This window comes from Empidonax traillii, unplaced genomic scaffold, assembly GCF_003031625.1.
Source record: "Empidonax traillii isolate 1590-97213 ecotype Southwest subspecies unplaced genomic scaffold, ASM303162v1 scaffold9:size3134949, whole genome shotgun sequence".
Taxonomy (NCBI): Eukaryota; Metazoa; Chordata; class Aves; order Passeriformes; family Tyrannidae; genus Empidonax; species Empidonax traillii.
Window position 1 is genome coordinate 796267 of NW_020955202.1, and position 21074 is coordinate 817340.

Genomic DNA, 21074 nt, shown 5'->3' on the forward strand with positions numbered 1-21074 from the left:
AAGGCCACTCATTATGACATTTGAAAGGCTGTGGTGACTGGGGAAGGTTTCTGAGGACTGGAAGACTCCAGTCTTCAAGCAGGGGAACAAGCAGGAGCTGGGGAAGTATAGGTTAACCAGTCTCAACTCAGTCCTCAGGAAGAAGGTGGATCAAATCTTCCTGGAAAGCATTTCCAAACATATGAAGGACAAAAAAGTGATCGGGAGTAGTCAACATGGATTTACAAGGGGAAATCATGCCTGGTCAACCTGATATCCTACTATAACAAAATGAGCTGCTCCAAGGACAAGGAGAGAGAGTGGGTTTTAGCAAAATGTTTGACACTGTTTCTGATAACATGCTTACAGGCAAACTGATAAAGTATGGACTAGACAAGTGGAAAGTCAGGCAGATTTAAAAACTGGCTGAACCATTGGGTTCTAAGACGTGTGATCAACGGCATGAAATCCATCTGTTTAACATCTCCATTTTTTGCCAGGACAGTGGGACAGAGTGCACCTTCAGCAAGCTTGCAGGGGATACAGACTGGGAATAGTACTTGATGCACCAACTAGAGCATCTGACATATGATGAGAGGCTGAGAGGACTGGGACTGTTCATCCTGGAGAAAAGGATGCTGAGGGGATCTTATTAATGTGTATAAATACCTGATAGCAGTGAAGCAGTAAAGAGGATAAAGAGGACAGAGCCAGATTCTTCTCTTTGGTATCCAGTAAAAAGGCAAGAGGCAATCTTTCCAACCTTGTAGACTTCAAAAAACTTTAAAAGTTGACGGGAGATGGCTCTGAGCAACCTGCTCTAACTGACTCTGCTTTGAGCAGAGGCATTAGACTAGGTGACCTCCACAGATGTCTTCCAATTTCAAACCTTCTGTGAGGCGGCTGGACTGAATGATCTCCAGAGGTGTCTTCCAACCTCAACCCAACCAGCTATTTAGTGAATGGATCTGTGAGAGATCAATTTGTGTCATGTAGTGTTTTTTGCATTTCAGTTTCTCCTAAAATTTCAAACCACAAAAATATATGTAGTATTTTTGCATTTCCTTGCCTCCCAGGACCACGATGAAAATCAGCATTCATATGGCAACACCCTAGATGAGGACCCTGGTGAGTGATTTGAGACCAAGAAAATTGCTTGGAATTAGCCTTTTTGATAATCTTTACCTAAAGCTTTAAAGAATCAGAGGAAAGTCCCCTTAACTTTAGTGGACCTTGTGTCTGACTCAGAAGGCTTAAAATTGTAAAAGGCCAGTCTAGCGTGAGAAGAGCATGGCTGTCAGGAACTTGCTTCCTTCTTTCCACTGAAGGCTTTGAGTATATGTCAGACATTGCAGAGTTGTATTTCTGTCTTTATACTCTCATACAGTTAATTTCCTTCGCACTGGGTTCAGCAGAGTATTCCACCAAAAAGAATCTAACTAATAATAGGGAATTCAATAGTGTCTGAATTTCAGATTATTGCATGTAACACAATATGAAGCCTCATACTTGATCATAAATTATTAATTACATTTTGAAAGTTTTCTTGGTTATGTAAATCTATTATTAAGGAAATCTACTAGCATTTCCACTTCTAAGAAATTAATGTGATATTGCCACTAAAAATTATCATTTTGATTATTCATGGAATAACTAAAAGAACTGTAAGACAGAAACTAATTTCTCTTTGAATTAGTGTTCTCTTGCATTCACAATTGCAGTTATTCTTCACAATCTTTCTATTACAATTCAGAAAAAAATGCAATTAAAAGTTGATATTTCCTCTGGGGAGGAAAAGGGAAGATTGAATCATATTCTAGCAGATTGGTTATATAAAACTTTGTATTCTGTATAGGGATATATAGGAGGGAGCTGTATGGGTCCTTCTGACTGAAGAGCACAAAGCAGGGGCACTCTGTATTTCTGTGTGTGATGCCAGGCTCTCGAGATAAATGTGGGACTCTGGGACAAAGTGTAGTTACACCCCCCTTGTACACCATGCAGCAAAAGCAGGGAGGCACATGTCCCATCGTTCTGGGAGGTGTCTGTCTGGTTTTCCACATTGTTCTGCTGCTGGGATAACTCCGCTCCCCACCCACAGTGCCTGCTGTTCACCCTGTGCCACTTCGCAGCTCTCAAAGACATAACTATACCGTTGATTTCTGCCTCTTTCATCTGCTACAGTAAATGATCAGGTATAACTTTGGCATTTGGTTCTGCTGCTGACACCTGCAAAAAGTAGAGCTGGGTAATAAAGTTTTGAGGTTCCTTGTTAATTTTACTTTCACGGATGTGAAATGTGTATTCAGTGTGTGCCACCCTGGGTCATCCATTTTGTCCACACTGTCAGGTGCAGCTTGCTCAAAGTAGATTCTAGCTGATGTCAACCAGCTCACAGTTTGCACAATATTTAACTAGAAGGCTCTGATTGCAACTTTAGATTATTTCTGCCTTGACTACTTAATTTTACTTTCACCAGCACACTCCCAGACCTTTGTTTTCATATGGTAAATACATAGGAATGCTGCATACAAGATTCTTCAACACAAAGATTTTAAGGAAATGCTCCTGTAAATATTCTTTCTTCTCTGTTACAGTTATTCTAAGTGTATGTTTAACTTGTTGATTTCACAGACCACTGTGCAGCCGTTTGTTATATATTAACTTAAGACTCAATCCCGCAAGGTACTGACTGCTGCTGGATCGTGCCAAGTCCTTTTTCCTCCAGCAGCGCTTAAGGACTTACAGGGTGCTCAGCAGGACTGAGCCCAGAATCCGGGCAACAACAGGCTCTTTCAAAAACCAGACAGGTTTACTGGAAAAAGGTTTGTACTGTAACTGGACAATATTTTGTGCAATGGATTTTCATACATTTAGATTAAATATTATCCAGAAGAGCAGATCTCGAAGTTAGTGGCTACTGGAAGGCATAACCATTTAGGTATATATGCTGGTAATTAATTGCATTTTATAACTATGGTTTTATTAGTTGTTCTAGTTAAGTGCAAACCCATGACTGAGACTAATATTGAAAGTTTTGTGTGTTGGCTGCAGTGTGGTTTGCCACTCTGTTAATGTGTATCTGGTTTTCAGAGTTGCAGATAATCTGTGTAGTTCATCTAGCAAAGCCAACTGAGCATTATTCATCCCTGAGCTCACACACCGTGCAACGGGGTGCTCTGTGCACTGTAACTTCAAGGGGATCTGACTGGCAGTGGCACTGGGGGGAAAATTCTCTGGCATTACCCCAGCTTCCTGGACTCCCCTCGGGCAGAAGCCCACCCAGCCACATTGCTGAGCCACTGGTGGCTGTGTGGGAGTGTGTGGTGTCACCAACAGCACTGGGCTGTCCTGTACTGTCAGTCAGGCATTTTGAAAGGCAGGCTTTAACAAAGGGTACTAATCTAATCTGATGCTGACCAAATGTATCTTAATGAGACCAAGATGTGGTGTAGTCTGTGCAAACTACAGTATTAACTATTACTCTTTCTTGGAAACTTGTTTCAGGTGAACAGGGTACCATTGGTCTTGTTGTAAATTCAGATTTATTTGGCACAGAAAAAGTGTTGTAACATACTGTTTCTAAAAAGCTATTCTCAGTGTTTTATATGCAGATGAATAATAATCTCTCATTGTTTGGAAGCAAAAAATAGGACCTGAAACCTTTAAGTAATGTGGTTTAATTCCTTCTATAAACAAGGAAAATTACTTCCAAACCTGCAGCCCCTGCCTTTTCTGCTAGGCCAGGAAAGAGATGCTCTTTGATTTTGGTCCTGGTATTACTGCAAACAGTGGTGATTCAGAACTAAAAATTAAACTTGAATTTTGCTTTCAGACTTATACTTCAGGTTGGCAAAAGCCCAGGGCACTGTTCTGTTCTAGTGACGGTTGGAGGACTCTCACTTTAATTCAAATACACTTGGATGTTTAATAAACATATCTTCTGAAAGTAAGTAATCACATCGTTGCCTTTGCCCTTACTCCAACAATTAAACTACTGGTTGCACACACATTTATTGCAGATTATCTCTTGAAATCAGTGTGATTTTAAGCATGCAGTATTGGAGAATTACCTACATAAAATGTTTGCAAGATCACAACTCTAGCAATGTAGTTTAACTGAACCCGGGGTATGAAATCAGTACACAAGTAAACTGTGGATTAAGCAACTTGCTGACTGTCAGTTTTCCTGGAGTAATGGCCATCAAGTTGTCTGCCGTGTTTTTTCTGGGGAATAAGCAAAAAAACCCAAACAAAACCTAGCTTTTTGGAGTCTTTGGTAAATTAGAGAGGTTTCTGTGTAACTTTAAGCACAATTAGCTAAGTTAAAACACTTACAAATTTAGAGTTGTTTACCCATTAAGACAAAGTGGAGAAATAGGCAGAAGTTTATGGGAACAAAAGTAGGTTGCTGATGCCAGTGAAGTATTTTCCAAAACTTTTCAGCACAGGATGAAACCACCACATGATCCCATGTAAGAATACTGTAGCAGAAAGTAGTCATAAGTACTCAATATCCTCCCTGGGTAAACAGCTCCCAGTTAGGGGAAATGAGCCAGGGCTTGGTCGTATGCTAATTGCTTTTCATTACTATGTATTAGCAAAGCTGTTTAATACTTGCTGTAAAGCCTGGATTTCAGTCTCTCTCATTTAATACTGGGCTAAATCTGAACTAATAAGCTCTCAAAATCTTAGAGGTTCCAGTAAAATGATATTTGGCTAAAAGTTAAATGTTGGTTTCTATTAGTAACAGTGGTGTAGCTGTGGTGCCCTAAACAATGAGAAAAGCAAGACTGATGAGAAAAGAGAACATGCTTCATTGGGATATTGAAAGATTTAGTAGAAATTGAAGTGTTGAAGGGTTTCTTAGGCTTCAGAAGAGTGAAATAATTTGAATGATTTCCAAGTGGATTTTTGTACAGAATATTTTGCTTAAGTATTGGAAAACCAAGGCGTAAAATATTATGCACGGAGCAGGATGGCTGTTATTTCAGAGTTTCTTTGGCAGCAGTATCTGTGACTCTAAAGGATGAACACTGAACAAGAGCTGTTTATGAGCTGATTGATAGCAGAATTTCTCATAAATGAAGCATCTTCTCTTGATATGGTCAAATATAAAGATGATACTGCAGTCTGCTGAAATTGACTGGTTGTAAAGGTGCAGGTCTCGCTCTTTGGTTAAAACAATTATTCTGGAATGTTATTTGCCTATGGCTCTTCAGGACATTCAGAGTTAAAACTTTCATCTAAGTCATGTCCCTGCTAGGAAAATTACCAGATGCTGACAGGGGGTGTCAGCAGTGTCTCAGCTGAACATATGCTGCATATGGCTTGGCTGCAGGAGCGGACAGGGAGGCCCTGTTCCCTGCTGCTGCAGAGACTGGTGAAAACAGGCTTTAAACCAACTGTTTACAGCACAGTACTAGACGTTAGCCTTTATGCAGGGTTCATCCTAGAAATGAGACTGACTAACTATGCAAGCATACATTAGCCTGCCAAGATTTTCGCTGCATCAAAAATGAGTTAGGTGGCTGGCATCTTTTCTGAGTTATTTTACAAATGGTTGTTTTGAGGTAGACAGCAATCCCAGTATCTCTGCATCATGATTATATTTGTATTATTTTGTGGTGAGGCTGGAATTGAAACTGAATCATAGATTGAATGCAAAGCAGATTAAAATCTCTAGTTACCTTAATGATTGATTGTAATCTTGGAACCTGACACAACAATGCTTCATAAGAAAAATTAAATTAACTATTTTATGGAGGAAGTATTTTTCTACTTTTCCAGAGAACATACTGAAAAATATTTCCTGTTTGTGACATTGCCACAGAATTTGGTGATTATTTGTGTTTCTTTTGTGAATCTGCTACAGGGACCCACGCAGCACCACCACCCACACACCCACCTCACACCCACACATTCTGGTATCCTCTGTCAGAAACACATCATGCAGGAATTGCTGAGGGAAACTGCATGTTCCCCCAGCCCTTTCCAATTCAGAGCACTCTTGGGTAGCTCCTGAGAAAAATTTCAAGTCTGGAGCCATTTCAGGAGTCTTGTTGCTTCTGGGAAGCGTTTCCAACTCTCCTTCCTGCTCTTGGATGCTTACTTCCACCTCCTGCCCAGCAACAGCTCGGGTGCAGCCAGGGGAGCTGCTTCAACTCACAGCCTGACAGGAATAAGCAGAAGGCATGTCCAGCATCTCTCCCCTCAGGTGGCAGGCAGCATACTCTTAGATTGCTAGGAGCCATCACTTCTACCCTCATCTCTAGGGACCAAGTAAATCGAAGGAGATGATGTGAACGGGAGTAGGTGATCTATGGGGAGCAACAGCTTCTCTGGGTCAGCATGTGGTAACAGATAACAAAGCAGCCATTCCTGTCCTGGCACAGAAACAAAGTTTGCTGAATTATGCCATGAAAAGCAAGAGGTGGGAAGAGATTTGACTCAGGTATTTGGTATTGCTTAGATAAAAGACAGACCCTGGGACAGAATTAGTGCAAACTACCTCCCTTTAGTACTGGAACTGGAAACATGGCTCACATCTCCAGCTTAGTAGTTCAATTACGTACACAAGGCTGTTGAGGGAATGGCTTTTGGGTTTTTCTTAATCAGTTTTCTCATCCTGAAGTTTAACAAGGTCTTTTTAAAAAGCACAGTGACACTGACAGGAACCAAAGTGTCCATTTTGCTGTTTGCAACGTTTAGGTAAAGACAGGACATCAACATAAATTAACTTTTGTAGTAAGGCTATGTGTAATCTTTCAGGTTCAGAGCTATCCTGCACTCTTACAAGACATAAATTATTAGCCAAATCTGCAAATTCCAGTTTAGAAGATTAATGGGCCATCATCAAAATAATCAATTGAGTCTTGAAACAGGCACTTGAATCTGAACTCTTTTAAAAAAATTGGAATTTAGGTTTTGTCCTCTGCATGGGTAGATAATGGATTATTTTCCCTGTGTGTACATTTTATATAGCTCTCATCACTGTAAGCATCAAAGTGCCAGAGAAGCATTGATGGATTGGTCCTTGCAGACTCATAGGTTATAAGGTACTACTCCTGTCATCACATATTTTACACATATGGCACTTAAGCTGAGAAAAGTATGCTGAACTGCCAAGGTCAGAGAGAAACAAAATCCAGAATCTGTCTTCCCCAGCCCCAGTCATAAAGACATCTTTCCTGTCTGAAATGGGGGTTTCCTCTTTTCAGATAGTTTACCATTACTTTTGGTGCTGGTAAAATCCAGAGTTGTTTTACCACTAGTTGTAGGAATATGGGTGTCTAAGCCAATGGCCATAAAGGGCTCTTGGAGCAGTGGTTCCAGTCCACCCACTTCAGGCAATTATGCCATTTGGTACCTTAGATAAACACAACTAGCTCCATCTCTGGCTAATAAAGTTTGGTTTTCTTCCATGCTCTTCTAATAGGAAGACAGTTGCATGATTCCAATGTCTGATCTTAAAAATAATCATCTGCTTTCCCACCAAAATGTGGGAAATCTAACTTTTGCAGCTGCAATATCTTACAGAGGCAGTCAGTATTTATTATTTGTATTGATTAAAAAAAATTTTAATATGACAAACAACATAAGACTGTAAGATATTTCCCTGACTATCCTGCAGATAAACATTCTAGTTTAATATATATGGTTGATTGGGGTTTTTTTTAACAGGACAGGTAGACTAGACTAAAATATAAATTTGTGTCTTGATTCTATGTCCAGACAAATAAGTTTTCAAGTGAGCAGCATTGTGTGTTTTCTGCATCTTTAAAATTAGGTAACTTCTTTTCCAGACAAAGTAAACAGACAGTTTTCTTAAATTTGATTATCCATGCTTTAAATAATACTCTTGATTTTAGAATTAATAATGAAAAAAAAAATTAGTTACTACAACAGCAGAAAAACAGAAGAATGACTGTTAAATGAAGGCTTATCATTGCTCTGAAGTTTTCAGGCAGGATAAATTCAGAGAACAAATGTTATTGAAAAAACCCAGCACATAAATGTTGTTGTAGCACTTCACTGTCATCTGCTTTGGTCAAATTAATTTTTTCTAGCTTTTCAATTTCATGGCATTCTTGATAGAGTAAATTCAAACAGAAAGTAGAAAATGACAAACCAAAGGTAGAATTAGCAAGACTTTTTTTGTCTGAGAAAGAAAGAGAAACGTGGTAGAAATGGTAATTCAATCTTCTTGCACAAGAAATATGCCCATGAATGTTAATTTAGTTCAGACTGTAACAGAGATAGCAAGTTTGTCATTGTGGAGAGAGACTAAAGAAAGAAAAATATTGATATTAATTGAGAAAAAAAAAAATCCAAACGACTGCGTGGTTCTTGAACAACATGAATCAGTAACAACAATAACAACAATAAGAAGCCCCAATCTTTCCCACCAAATGCAACCTGTTTCCCCTTTTCTTAATCTTACTAAGATATTCACTGTTCTGCCCTCATGAACATATCAAAAGCTGTAATTGCTCAGGGTTTTTTGCTCAGGCTGCAATGGAGTTAACCCAAGGTCTGCAGCCACCCTGTAACCAGGTGGGTATTTCTGTTGTGTCACGCTGGGCCAGTTCTTGTGCTGAGACCTCTTATTTTGTTATAATAAGCATCACAAGCACCATGATCTTATGTAACTACATAATTTCTACTGATATGGCATAATTCCTAACAAAGTCTACTATCTGCTTCAGTTTTAAAGCATTTCTAGCTTTTCTGGTGTCTGACAGACACTGTACTCTTGCAGCACCGCTGTATCCCTGCTCCCTTCAGCACAGCTGAACGATTTAAGTGAGCATGGAGTACTGCTTGTGATTCCTCCCTGAGTCCAGGGAGAAGCAACATCACTTTGAAATCAAATAAACCCATGCACAGCCCCTTGCTGTAGCTCACACACAAAAACGGTCAAACATATACTGCAGGTGGTCCTCAGCCCTCCAACTCCTCAAGGCCGTTTCTCTATGTATTTAATCTTCCACTGATTTTTTTTTTCCCCCTCCTGATTGCATAGCAAGACACCTTCATATCCTCAGGTAATTCTGGAAGAACAGTTTTGAACAGAGGAGAGGGGATGGCAGGGTAATTAAGTGGGTGGGGAAGAAGCTTGATAAAGAGCTCCTAATTGTCATTTTTACATGCTATTACTTCGAGCAAGGAAAATAAATACATAATGGCCGTAGGGCCATCAGACTCCGCAGTCAGGGGTGTGACATAGGAAAGGATGGTAGGTAGACCAAAGAAGGAAGAGAAAGCAAAAGTCTGCAGAGTGGGACAATCCTAACTCTGAAATTTCACCCTTTCTTGCCAACTACTCCCTTTCATTTCAATATACATCCAACAGAAAACCTAATGTAACTTCTTTCAAGACAAGACGAAAATGAAAAATATATAGGGTAGGAAAAAGAAAAAAAGAAGAAAATAAATTCTTGACTAATCTCTCTCTTCCTGTTTCTGTATACTTTTCATCTCCACAGTCCTTTTCCATACTACTTCTTATACTTTGTGAGACACAAAATAAAGGTGGAATTCAGCCTTCCTAATTGGTAACTGGAAGTCTTCTTTATGTTAAAACACAATGATCTGTTTATTGGAAACTGCTCTTCTGTAGTACCAGCCATCTCTCCATGTCATGCTGTCTGAATAATGCCTCTTGAGGATGGGGAGAAAGAATAGCATCACAGTCAGACCCCGTGGGGTTGTAAATAGCAGTCTAGCTGCCTGAAAGGCTGAAGCCATCATTAAGTTGCATGCAGCTGTAGTGGTGTAGGTGGGTGAGTAAGAGCAACTCGGAGATGGGATAATGGTAACCTGGTACACAAGGGTCATTTTTCATTGATGGCGTCACTCCATTGGACTATTGTGCTCTCCCTAAACTGGTCTCTGTGTTTAACAGAGTTGAAAAAGCTCAGTGAAACAGTCTTGGCAAAGCACATTTAAAGGAAGATTAGAAGGACAAACAGTTTGTTGTGTATTGTGATTTAGACCAAATTGTGATAAACTTTTCTCACTTGGGTCAGTAATTGCTTTTATCAGCAACAAAGCAAATGCAAGTGGAACTGGCCTTTCAGAAGCAGCACACCAGCCTTCTGCACGAGGGCAATGGGGACTTTCACTGGGCAAATTAAGAAGTTAATACAGCAATTTAACAGGCTGTCCTTTCAGTGTTTCTCTTAGCAGTGTGATTCATTTTGTCATCTTGAACTTTTTCAGTGCCAAGATGACAAAGGTCTTGGTTTTGGAAAATCCCTTTCAATTTATTATTACTAGCTTGGTTGCAGATATACACAAATAGAAAAATCCTACACTAATGTCATGTTATATAAGAAACAGATGAAAATAATTAGCAGCCTATGTTAGTTTGAGCTTGCATACACAAATACATTACTCTTCTCTTATTTCCAAACTGGACAAATGGAGATCTTGATCCTACTCCCAGTGAAGTCAGTGGGGGAGTTGCCATTAGCTTCAATAGATATATGACTCAGCTTAATTCCCCCTGTGGGACCTGTCAGTGTGTAAAGATTCCTTGGAGGTTAATTGCTTGCAGAAGAGTCTTTGCCTGGGATCTAAAAGGAAGGCGCAAATTGCACAACTGGAGCCTTAGCTATGTACTGCGGCCTGGAAAAACACTGTCATTTAAAGCAAAGGGATCTCTTCTTTCAGTAATCCTGCATCTTAATAATTAAATTTTGTCACTTATTAGAGTATGTCTTAGAGAGTCACTTCCTTTGCCATCTTGCCCAGTAGCTGTGGAAATAGGACAAAACCTTTTATGTTTTCCTGAAATGATTCCTTTTGGCTCTTTTTGTTTGTACTCTCTTTTAAGAGTACCTTTTTAAAAAAATCACTACTTTGAAATACACTTTTAGAAATTATTTATGAAAGAAACAAGAAAGAACAGTGTTGAGGGAGTAAAAGAGGATTTCTAAAGTAGATGGAACAAGTCTCATTTAGACTTTTTAGATTTATGTGAGTGATTTCATTACATAAATGTGCCCTTTGCTATTCTGAAAAAGTCAAGAGATGCATCACTACCAACTAAAAGCTGGGGGGGGGGGAGATTGTTCTTTCATCATTAAAACTATATTCTTTTTCCTATGTCACATTTTTTGTAATCCTTTCCCACCTGTATTACATTTGGAATAATCCTTCTCATTCCTTGTCACATGTGCATTAAACCTCTTTTAAAGTACAGACTTAGAGCTTCTAAAACAAGCATTTCATTTTTGTACCTCCAAGTGCGATGTCAAAACACTATTAAAAATCTCACGCATATACCAATCTGGAATTTGTTCTCAAAGTTCCTCTCTTCATAAATTGCTGTACTTGGTCAACCATAACATGTACTGCTGGCACTGCTCCTCTGTTCGCTGCAGCCTTTGTTACTCATCTGGAGGTAAAAATATTACTCATGTGGAGCCTGTAAATAACACAGTATGTAGCTCAGTTTTTCAGAAATACCTATGCAAGTGCTATGAATTTGTCCTTATTACTAAGCATTCTCAGTGGCAAAGAGTATTAATATTCTCATTTTGCTTTTTTATGACAGTAGAAAAAACCTTAATATAGGAAGGACCTTAATATAGGAAGGACCTTAATATAGGAAGGAATAAAGCTACTTTAGTTTCTAACTTTGAGAAAACACTGTGGCTTGCTTTTCTTCAAATATTGTAAGAAACTAAAAAGTGTTCAAGCTTATAGTCAGAAAATGGATTTTTGTTTTTTCTCAGGGCAGTCCTGTTGGTAAATTTTACTTTGCGTCATTTTACTAGACCTTGGTGTCCTGAACACTGTATACATTTACCAGCCTTTAAAAATCACCATCACCAAAAATAGATTAGGAAAAGATTTGGGCAATTATTGGTCCCCAGTACAAGAAGTTAATCCTGCTCTCAAACACACTCCTTATTGTACTGCATCTGAGCTTCTCTGAATACTATGTGCGTATGGAAGGACAGACTGAATCAATGAAGCTGCAAGAGTCAGAAGAGGGTTTTAACATACTACCAGTAGAAAAGCTATGATAAGCAAGTCTGGAAGATTAAAACTATTTACTTTTAGAAAATTGTCAAACATCTAATTGACTAGATACAGTTATCTCTGTAATTGCAACTTTCAAGGTATTTCCTTTATTAAACATAGTGACATTTAAAGAATACAACATATAGCATATATTCTTAACTATCTGAAATGAGTTTTAGTATGGCTTTCTAAGGAAATTAAGTTCTTTGGAGCACTTTGTTAGTCCGTCAACACCTTATTCTGTCATTTCTAGCTCTTCAAGCCTGTTTAGCCTGCTGATGAGTTTCAAGTATGTTTAAAAGACTGGTTCAGATCTCAGTTATCAGGATTTCTTAGGTTTCAGACACACTGCTGGCAAGATAAAGGAGAGACCCAAATTAGTGGCTTAATTCAGCTCAATAGTTTTCTCTGCTTTGTCTTTTTGTCCAACTGTTAGATAGAGGACATCTGAGGAACTGGGGGTTCCCTTCTCTGAGAGGGCTTGTGGATTAAAAAGTATACTCAAAATGAGTACGATGCATACACCTGTGATATTTATGGAAGGAATGTACAGAAATACAGGAACATAAATCCACTGAAGGCTTGAATAACACTGTTAGAAGTTATCAAGTGACCAGCACAAACCTGTATAGATACCAGGGAGGCTGTGAGACAAGTTTATAAGACTTGTGGAAAGTGGTTTTAAACTTAATTTCTGACACACTTTTGGTCTCATATAAGTGAAACATTTCCCATAATGATACCACTAATGTCATTCTCTTGGCCATTTCATCACCTTTACTGAGTCCCCCTTCAGAGACTTCCCTTTCCCAAGGTCTGAAGCAGACAGTTCTTGTCTGCACTGACTTGAGAACTTCCCCTAGACAGTCCTAAGCTAACACAGATCATCAGCCATGGTCCATATGGACTGTCTCTATACAATGTCAGCACTTCCAGCCTTAATCTCCATTTATGTCTCCTTTGCTTCCCATGCTAAGCACTGTAAAGCAAACAGTTTGCCCCCTCATTGGAGTCATTATTCCAAACTCCCTTATTCCATGAGGTGTCCCAGAAAGCTGTGGCCAGCAAGAACAGGGCTGGTGGAAGGCTGTGCCTGCTGCTGCTGACTGCTGGGGAGTCCTGTGGTCACTCCCAGTGTTATTTGCTACCTCATTTGACCTGTATCCCTTAAGCCCATTTGTTTGCCTCATCCCCTAACTACACCTTGCCTTTGAGAGCGTCTGTACTGCTCTCCAGAGAAGTAATTATACAGCATGTGCAGTCATACCAGTCTCGGAGGAGAGGCAGTGGGGCTGATGGCCTTCCTTAGTTCTCTAGGGCGTCTGTTCTGTCATACAAATGAAAATGGGACAAGATAGAGTGTATCTTATCTGAGCTACTTTAAAATAGTTTTAATTATGTCTACACTTCTAGTCCAAGAAATATTTTTAGACGATAAACTATTTGAGCAAGGACTATCATTTGTAATGGGTCTTTGCCAGGAATCATGACAACGGCTTTAAGACACGGTCTCACAAAATCTTCCTTGTAGTAGATGAACTCTGTTCTGACTGTGCATAGAATGTTGTTCTTGCTATAAAGTCTGAGGAAAAGCAGCAAGCCAAAAAGTTGTCCAGGTTTTGGACAGAAAGGCAGCCTGGTAACCGAGCATAAATTTGGCCAGTGGGCCGTGCTATGACCCGCTGCAAACAGCGCTGGTGAGCAGAGCACAACAGACCTAGAGTCGCGCGGTGAGCGCCGAGGAGAGGCGGGGCACCATTGAGGAAATTTTGGAGGCACTAAACGTGATCATCCTTGCGTGGCCGAGTGTTTTCCATGGCAGGGATCCGCCGTCGCGCACGGCAGAAGGAAGCGAGGCTCCTTTTCAGGAGCTGCCGCGCTGGAGACCCGGCGGGAGTCACTTGGGGGCGGTCACTCGGAGCAGACCTTGCCGGGGAGCGCTCGGGGCGGGGGCGGCCGGGGGTTCCCGCCCCGCCCCGCCGCCGCTGCCATAGCGATGCGGGAGCGGGCGGTGGCAGCGGGGACGCGGTGTGGTGGTGGCGGGGTTCCCCGGCTCTCCCCAGGTAAGGACGGTGCTCCGGGGCCGCCTCCCGGGGAAGCTGTTGCAGCCTCCACGCTGCGAGCTGAGTTTTAGATCTCATCTGTGTTTGTTCTCCCGCCTCTCCCTCGCTCCCCTTCTGCACCGCTCAGGTGCAGTTTCTCCCAAAGCCGCTTTGTGTGGGAACTTCTCTGCCGAGAGCAGCGCCTTCTGCTCATTTATCGTTCGGTGTTTTTTTCCCTCGTGGAAAGCTGCGAGCGGTACAAGGGCGCAGGGGCAGGCCGAGGGCTGGTTGCCCGGCGGGCTTTTGTCCGGCCCCGGGTGCCGGAGCGGCGGGGCTGGCCCGGCTCTGCTCTGCCTGGGCGCTCGCTGGGCTCCGCCGTGACCCCGTGAGAGAAGGGGATTAAAAACCAGAGGCGAGGGAGAGTTCAGGCGTCTCGCTGAAGCACAAGCGAGTCCTTTTATCCGCGGATGAACGGAGGCTCGCAAAACTTTCCAAGTGCGCTCAGGAGGGAGCAGCCTTAAAACCAGCGGGCACGGGCTGCGCAGCTGCCGCGTTTCACGGGGAGGTGGCGATTGCATGTGCGGGACTTGCCGGGCGCCCCGGGCCGCTCGCTGCGCTCTCCCCGTGATGGAAGCCTGGGCGGGCTGGTGCATCGCCTCCGCATCGCCCGCAGCCCCCATCCCCGCCGGCCCCCCGAGCCCCCGCGGCCTTTCGGGTGGGTAGAAGACAAAGAAGGGGCCGAGGCTGCCGCTTTCCCCTAAGCACAGCTGTGTGTTTTCTCTCCTTGTTTCGGGGCGAGGAGGGAATCCCCCCTTCGCCTCCACCTCACCGTGGCAAATTTGCGAAGATCCCACTACCCGTTGCAGAAAGAACCGTGAGCTTTGTTTTTAAGGTGGAGCCAGCTTCAGACTGGGCATCCCAGGGGTTTTGAGACGTTGTGTAGCATGGTGGGGCAAGCGCCTGCCTTCTCTTCAAAGCCCCCTGGCATGGCCGCTGGTCCAAACACTGGAGTGTGATTTGGGCTGCTGGATCTCCCATGTCTAGCTCAGCGGGAGATTCCTTATACAGCGTGTGCTAGACACTCCAGTCACTGTCAGATTAAAGTTTTCATCTCGCTGTCAGGACAGGATAGGGTGGCTTCTGTGTGTATTACTCCTGATTCTTGTCGTCTTTGGTAGGGAAAAATACTTTGCTGTGCACTCGTTGTAAGTTTTTAGGTTTTTATTTGCCTGCGGACAGACGAGACTGTAAAGTGTCACATAGCCTTCCGACAGCAGCAAACATAGGAAAAGTTACTATGTTTTCATCTCTTTTGCCTACTGTTTGAGAATTAGGTGTCACTTGATGAACATGATTGTTTTTTTGAATGAAAACAAATATGTGTCTTGGGGCTGAGCACTTGAGGAGGAAGACTGGATTGCTGTTGTTGGGGATTTCTTTCTCTAAGTGTGTATGAGGATTGTATTTACCATTGTAAGGTAGATGTGGTAGTCATACTGAATTTATTAGCTGATTAAGCATTAGAGAAACAAGCACATATTGAAATTATTCTGGTCTCTTAAATTGCTAGCAAATTAAGGTATACTTCGAGGAGTTATGAATACCTTCTCTGCACCCCTGCAACACACCTTTGTTTGGCATAAAAGAACTCCTTAATTTTGTGCGTGTGTTTATTTCCTGCAACAGAGCTCAAGCTTCTTTTAGTTGGGTACTTTGTAAGGAAATGTCTTAACGGTGGCTTTTGTTTTCCTGGTGCAGGCAGTGCCACCTGAGGAGCTCAGCTCACCCAGTGGATGTGAAAGCAAGACAAACCAAGGTGCAGCAGATGAAGGGGAGGCAGCGAGATCAGCTGCTGGAGACAGCAGTGTCACTTTGAGCTACCCCAGCCTGAGACTCCGTGCGTACAGCATCGAGAGCATGACAACATTTCCGAATGGCTGTGGAAATGGCACCACTGTTACTTGTATAGTTATGGATAATAAAGAGCCCCAAAACCAGACTGCCTGTGTCAGTCGTGATGGGGGACACAACACCAGCAACAGTCATGAGGAAGAATTTCAAGAGGATAAACTCAGCCCTTCCAAAATCATGCGCTTTTTCACCACCCCTCGGAAACGGGCTAATTCCAGCTCTGACAGGCCTCGTTCTCTGGTTTTGATGGGCAACTCATCCACGTGGAATGCCTTCTCTTCCATCAGAAAAATGGGTTCTTTCAAGAAGTTGAAATCGTCAGTTCTGCAAGAAGTTAAAACAAGGGAATGCTCAGACATCGTAAATGAGAACAGCGTAGGCAAGCATGGCTCAAATGGGGCAGTGGTGCGAGTTCAGCCTAACAGATATTCCTATTCGGGGCCTCTACATGATTTCCAGAATGCAGTGGATGGTTTAGCTTCTGACTGCTCTGATGCGGAGGACAGCGATGAGTCTTTCCTTAGGAACACTCATCGTTCGCGCAGCATCAGGCGGGCTTATGGTGCTGGCCGCATAAACTTGCTAGACACAGATAAAGTCCAGAGTCATCACAACTGTGTTAGGCCAACATCACCTGTCATTGCAGAACCAAAGATCTGTGAGATTTTGGTGAAAGACTCTGAAAACAACAGGATGATTTATCGGAGAAGCAAAAGCTCAGATAATTTGAACTTTCTGAAAAAAAGCTCATTCAAACGGAAGTCCACCTCAAACCTTGCTGATCTGAAGGTTGCAAATGAAAAACAGATGCCAACAAGGACTGTGAGTGTTGCTTCTGCTGACTCAGAGAAAAGTGGTGGAAACCCTGAGAGGAGATCCAAACGATGGAAGAGCCCTATCAGGGCAAAGGATTTTGATCGAGTTTTGAAACTTGTCAGTAACGTTACAGATGTCACATGGAAGAAGGATGCCTCTAAGAGCACGGCTCCTCCTCCCGTTGAGCAGTCCCAGAGAACAAGGTCAAACAGCAGACTGCACGATGACTACTCCCGCAGGGTTTCCAGCAGCACGGATCATGACAGAAAGAGATGCACCTCCCCAGTATCCAGTCCAGACTCTTCCTTGCAGGGAACACCTTGTCTGCAAAGCCCTGTGGTTGCTCAGGATAAAGAGGCCGAAATGAATGTAGCTGTTGCTGAAGACAAAAGCCTCAGGACGTCATCGGGTATCCTAGACTCTGATAGCTTATCACCCACACTGAATGACATTAGTCCATTTCCCAATGAAGTCTTTTATTCAGACTCAGATGAACCAAAAGCTACCCAGGAGTTTACAGACGAAGCTGAAAATCCTCATGTTCCAGTCAGGCCGATTACTCCAAAGCCTCAAAGTCCTACAGCAGGGAAGGTCAAGTGCAGTATGAATTTCCAGTGTCAAAACCATCACAGCACATTGTCACTGAGCTCATCGGAGAGTGAGGAGAGAGTTGAGGTACCAGGGCTGAAGTTGGGAAGGAATCCTGTTTGCTTCCAGGACTCAGTGCAAACTGTGTACTACGATGACGGAAATGAAGACAGTGGCATAAGCAGCCACTCTCAACTGAGCCTCAATTTAGCCTCTGGTGCTGAAGAGAAAAAGGAAGAGGTAAGAAAGAAAGCAAAATCCTTCAGAAGCAATATATATATATATGTGTGTGTATGTATATATATATATATATTAGGTTTTGTTTTTATTAATGCAAAACAATGCAAACTAATGGCTACTGCAGTTTTTTATTGCTAAAATATGCCGACAGCAATTATTTGCTCTAATATATTCTCTTTGGATGCTAATGTCAAATTATTTTTGCTCTGTACATTAATATCAAAGAAAGTTTTGGCAGCAAAGTAATTCAAGGGCAGCTTATTGCACCCTGCAGAGACACCACCTTGTCATGTGGTCTTGTCAGATTTTACCAGCTTGAGCAGAGTCTGGCTGTATTTCCTTTGCAGATGAAAGGTCTTTAAAGAGTCCATATATTTTGAAGTAGTGTTGACTCACTGGAAAACACTTTGCCTGTGGAAACCTTGCAGAAGATGGTAATATTTGTAGAGTGCTGTGGCGTGAAAGACACAGTACAGAGGTTTAAGCATTCGGTTTTATCCAGTGTTTTCACTGTGCAGTGATAGCCATGCTGAGGGTAAACTGCTTGGTTATTTATTTGCACGCCAGTTGCAGACAGCAGTACTTTAGATGCTGGGCCGCATGTGTTGCTACTGTTGTTCTGATGAAGATACTGTTGTTTCACTGTGCCTAATGTATGATTTCACACTCTCAGTTGATGGGTAGATAGATATATTGCAGCACCTCTGAGGTAAGCTCACGTGGTAACACTGTGTCCTCACCTCAACCATGGTGTGAGTTGGCACTGGAGCAGTTGCAGTGATTTGGCAGTGTTGGTGAAGAGCTGTCTGACATATCCTGCACTTGTCTGGAGCAGTGAGGCTTAGCTCAGCCCCAGTAATGGGTTTTTGAGCTACCTGGGGTGAGGTAGCAGTGAAAGGTTTGCTAACCATTGGGAAAAGTACACCTGGGCAAAAATCCCTCTGGATATATATGAATATGCAAGCCATTTGCAAAATAAAGCCAATATAGCTCTTAAGCCACCTCAGTTTGACTAGAAGTATGTTAAACCTTAGGTATGAGATAGACAAAGGTAATGCTGCAGGTGCTCAAGCTTCAGCCTTTCACGCTGTCAGGTTTTTTAATGTCTTTGAAGCTGTCCTAGTTTTAAAAGCCTGGCACAGGTTTTTCGAACTAGCTGTAAATATTTACAGAGCTTATCAGTATTGTCCTTTTGCTGGAGAAAAGCGAGTTTGTTTATTATAGTGTTTGCAGCAATGGTAAGATAGGAAAAATAAACTCAGGGTGTATAATGTTTGGGCTCTGAGGTTATTCCTCTTCGGGACTCCTAGAACTGCTCCAGCCATCCATATTTTCCAAAACTCTCACTTGTATGCAAGGAAATACTTTCACACTGCCAGAAGAGGCGAGAGCCCTAGTGTGGATGTATGCCAGCTGTATTTCTCAGGAATAAAATGGGAGGTAGAATTAATGCTACTCATCTACCATCTAGTGGTGATCTGCTATCATGACTCAAGGGAAATTCAGCTGGTCCTTTCCCTTGACTCCCGACAAACCAGTACAGTTTTTACATGAATGTGTGTTCGTTGGGTGAATAAAAGTTACTGCAGTTTTTAGGTTTAACAGCACATTCTGTTATTATCTAACATGCAATTCAAGCTTTATATTATGACATATTTTAGGTTAATTATGAATGCCTTTCAATGCTTGCTTCAGTTGCCTAAAATACAGAGTTGTGCACTGGTGGCAGCTCTGGCTTTGTGTAGTGGGCAGGCGGACAGTGTGGGACGGAGCCCTGCAGAAGATGGAGGAGGCGGTGGCCAGGGTGGACCTCTTGGCTGTAACCCCTCCCTCTCCTGTGAGCACTGCCTGGAGCCCTTGTGTTTGGCAAATAACTGTGACCACCCAAATAACTGTGACCACCCAGATGGTGTAGCTGCATCCAGACCTCTCTTCTAATCCAAAAAAGCAAAGTTTTTGGAGGTGGTAGCTGTGGATTGAAAACAGGAGCTGGGCAGGACAATGTTTACTTCCGCCTTACTATGCAAAGGATATAAACTCTGTCCTTTCTTGTTATCGCACATGCTCTTCATCCCGTACACAACCCTAAAGCTGTGACATTCAGAGTGACTAAAAAAAAGGGAGAGTGGCTTGGTTTCTCCCTGCCATTTCTTTGGAGGGTTTCATTGCTGACTTCCTCCTTTACAGCATACTTCCCTCAGCATGGAGGTAGCTTGGTACCCAAGCTACTTATGCCGGGTGATTTTTTTAATTGAAATGTATTCAGCCTGTAGGCACTTTTATGTATGTTGCATACTTACACAGTGAGGTCACTGGGGATTGAACTTTTGACTACAATTCATTTTTAACTCCACCTTACACCTCCACAGTACAGAATTGTACCAGCCCAGCAAGTTGTTCCTGTGACAGCCAAGCTGTTTGTTCTCAACAATCATTTGAGATGTAGTGCTGAGCTATGCACATCCCACATTTTTTAGACTTTGTCTGAACTTAAATACTCTGTGTTGATGAGCAACTCTGCGCTGTTTCCATGTTTCATGGATCTGCTTTTCTGTACCAATTTCATGTATAATGTATTCCAGTACAGCCACTAAAATCATTGTGGCTTGGAGACATATTTCAGTATAAATCTTAGAAGGTGCTAACCAGTCAGGCTCAAATATGCTCTCTGTTCAGGACTGGCTGCCATAGCTGGAAGCAAATGTAGTTCATTCACTTACCCACTCATCTAGTAGATAAGTCAGGAAATGAAGTCTGTGGAACTTGGTCCATCTCTGTATTTTGCTAAATGTGGAAATTAAATATTTCTAACTTTTATTTTCCTAAAACTGTAAAGCTGATTTTGCAGTATCCACACAAAGGCATGTATCCCTTCATCAGAATCGATGGTTTGTAGTTTGTTTGTTTTTTTTTTTCTTACGTGATTCAATCTTAAGATCCTGTGTCTTCTGTCACTTTGTTCATTTCACCAAAATGCAGGATTTGGACTGGAGCAGGGGAAGTGTTAGGCCTTCTTGGTTCTTGGTTCTGCCAGAGGCTGCTTCCCAGGGAAGAGCTAATTAAGTGCAGCCTGAATCCATGCCTCAGCACTTCTTACGCTACAGAGGTGTTAGTCACCAAAGCTCATTTGTGACATCCCAGGCTTTGCCAGTGTCTGCTTCATGCCACTGTCATTTATATTCAATATGTTGCTTTTAAGTAGCATGAAGAGATGATTAAGTACAAGTTTGTATTTAGAGTGTTTCTTATAGTCTTTCACGAAGAGTAGCCCCATGTCACTGTAAATAATGAAAACCTAAAGTCTGATTTGGACTGGTGTATGTGAGCCACTAAGACTGCCTGAACTGTTCTGAATTTGTTACAAAAAAATAAAAATCAAGTTATTTGACATTTCACCTAGTCTTTCGCAAGCTCTTGGAGTATCTGCTATTTAAAGTGCCTTGCTGGCATCTGGCTTTGCAG

At 42.1% G+C, this 21074-nt stretch overlaps 1 protein-coding gene across 6 annotated transcripts in view; it reads left to right on the forward strand.

The window, feature by feature from the left end:
- SPATA13 (spermatogenesis associated 13) overlaps positions 1–21074 on the forward strand; it is a 72204-nt gene that overhangs the window by 12869 nt on the left and 38261 nt on the right. For 4 of the 6 annotated variants that reach the window (XR_003571258.1, XM_027884121.1, XM_027884158.1 and 1 more), the window contains exons 1-2: positions 2712–2804; positions 15816–17612. Coding sequence is in view for 5 of the 6 variants with exons in the window: in XM_027884121.1 (XP_027739922.1) it covers positions 15975–17612 (1638 nt within the window). In the remaining variant the exon portion in view is untranslated. Of the gene's footprint in view, positions 1–2711; positions 2805–14010; positions 14079–15815; positions 17613–21074 lie in introns of those variants that run through there. The other 2 variants (XM_027884131.1, XM_027884142.1) reach the window with 2 other exon arrangements.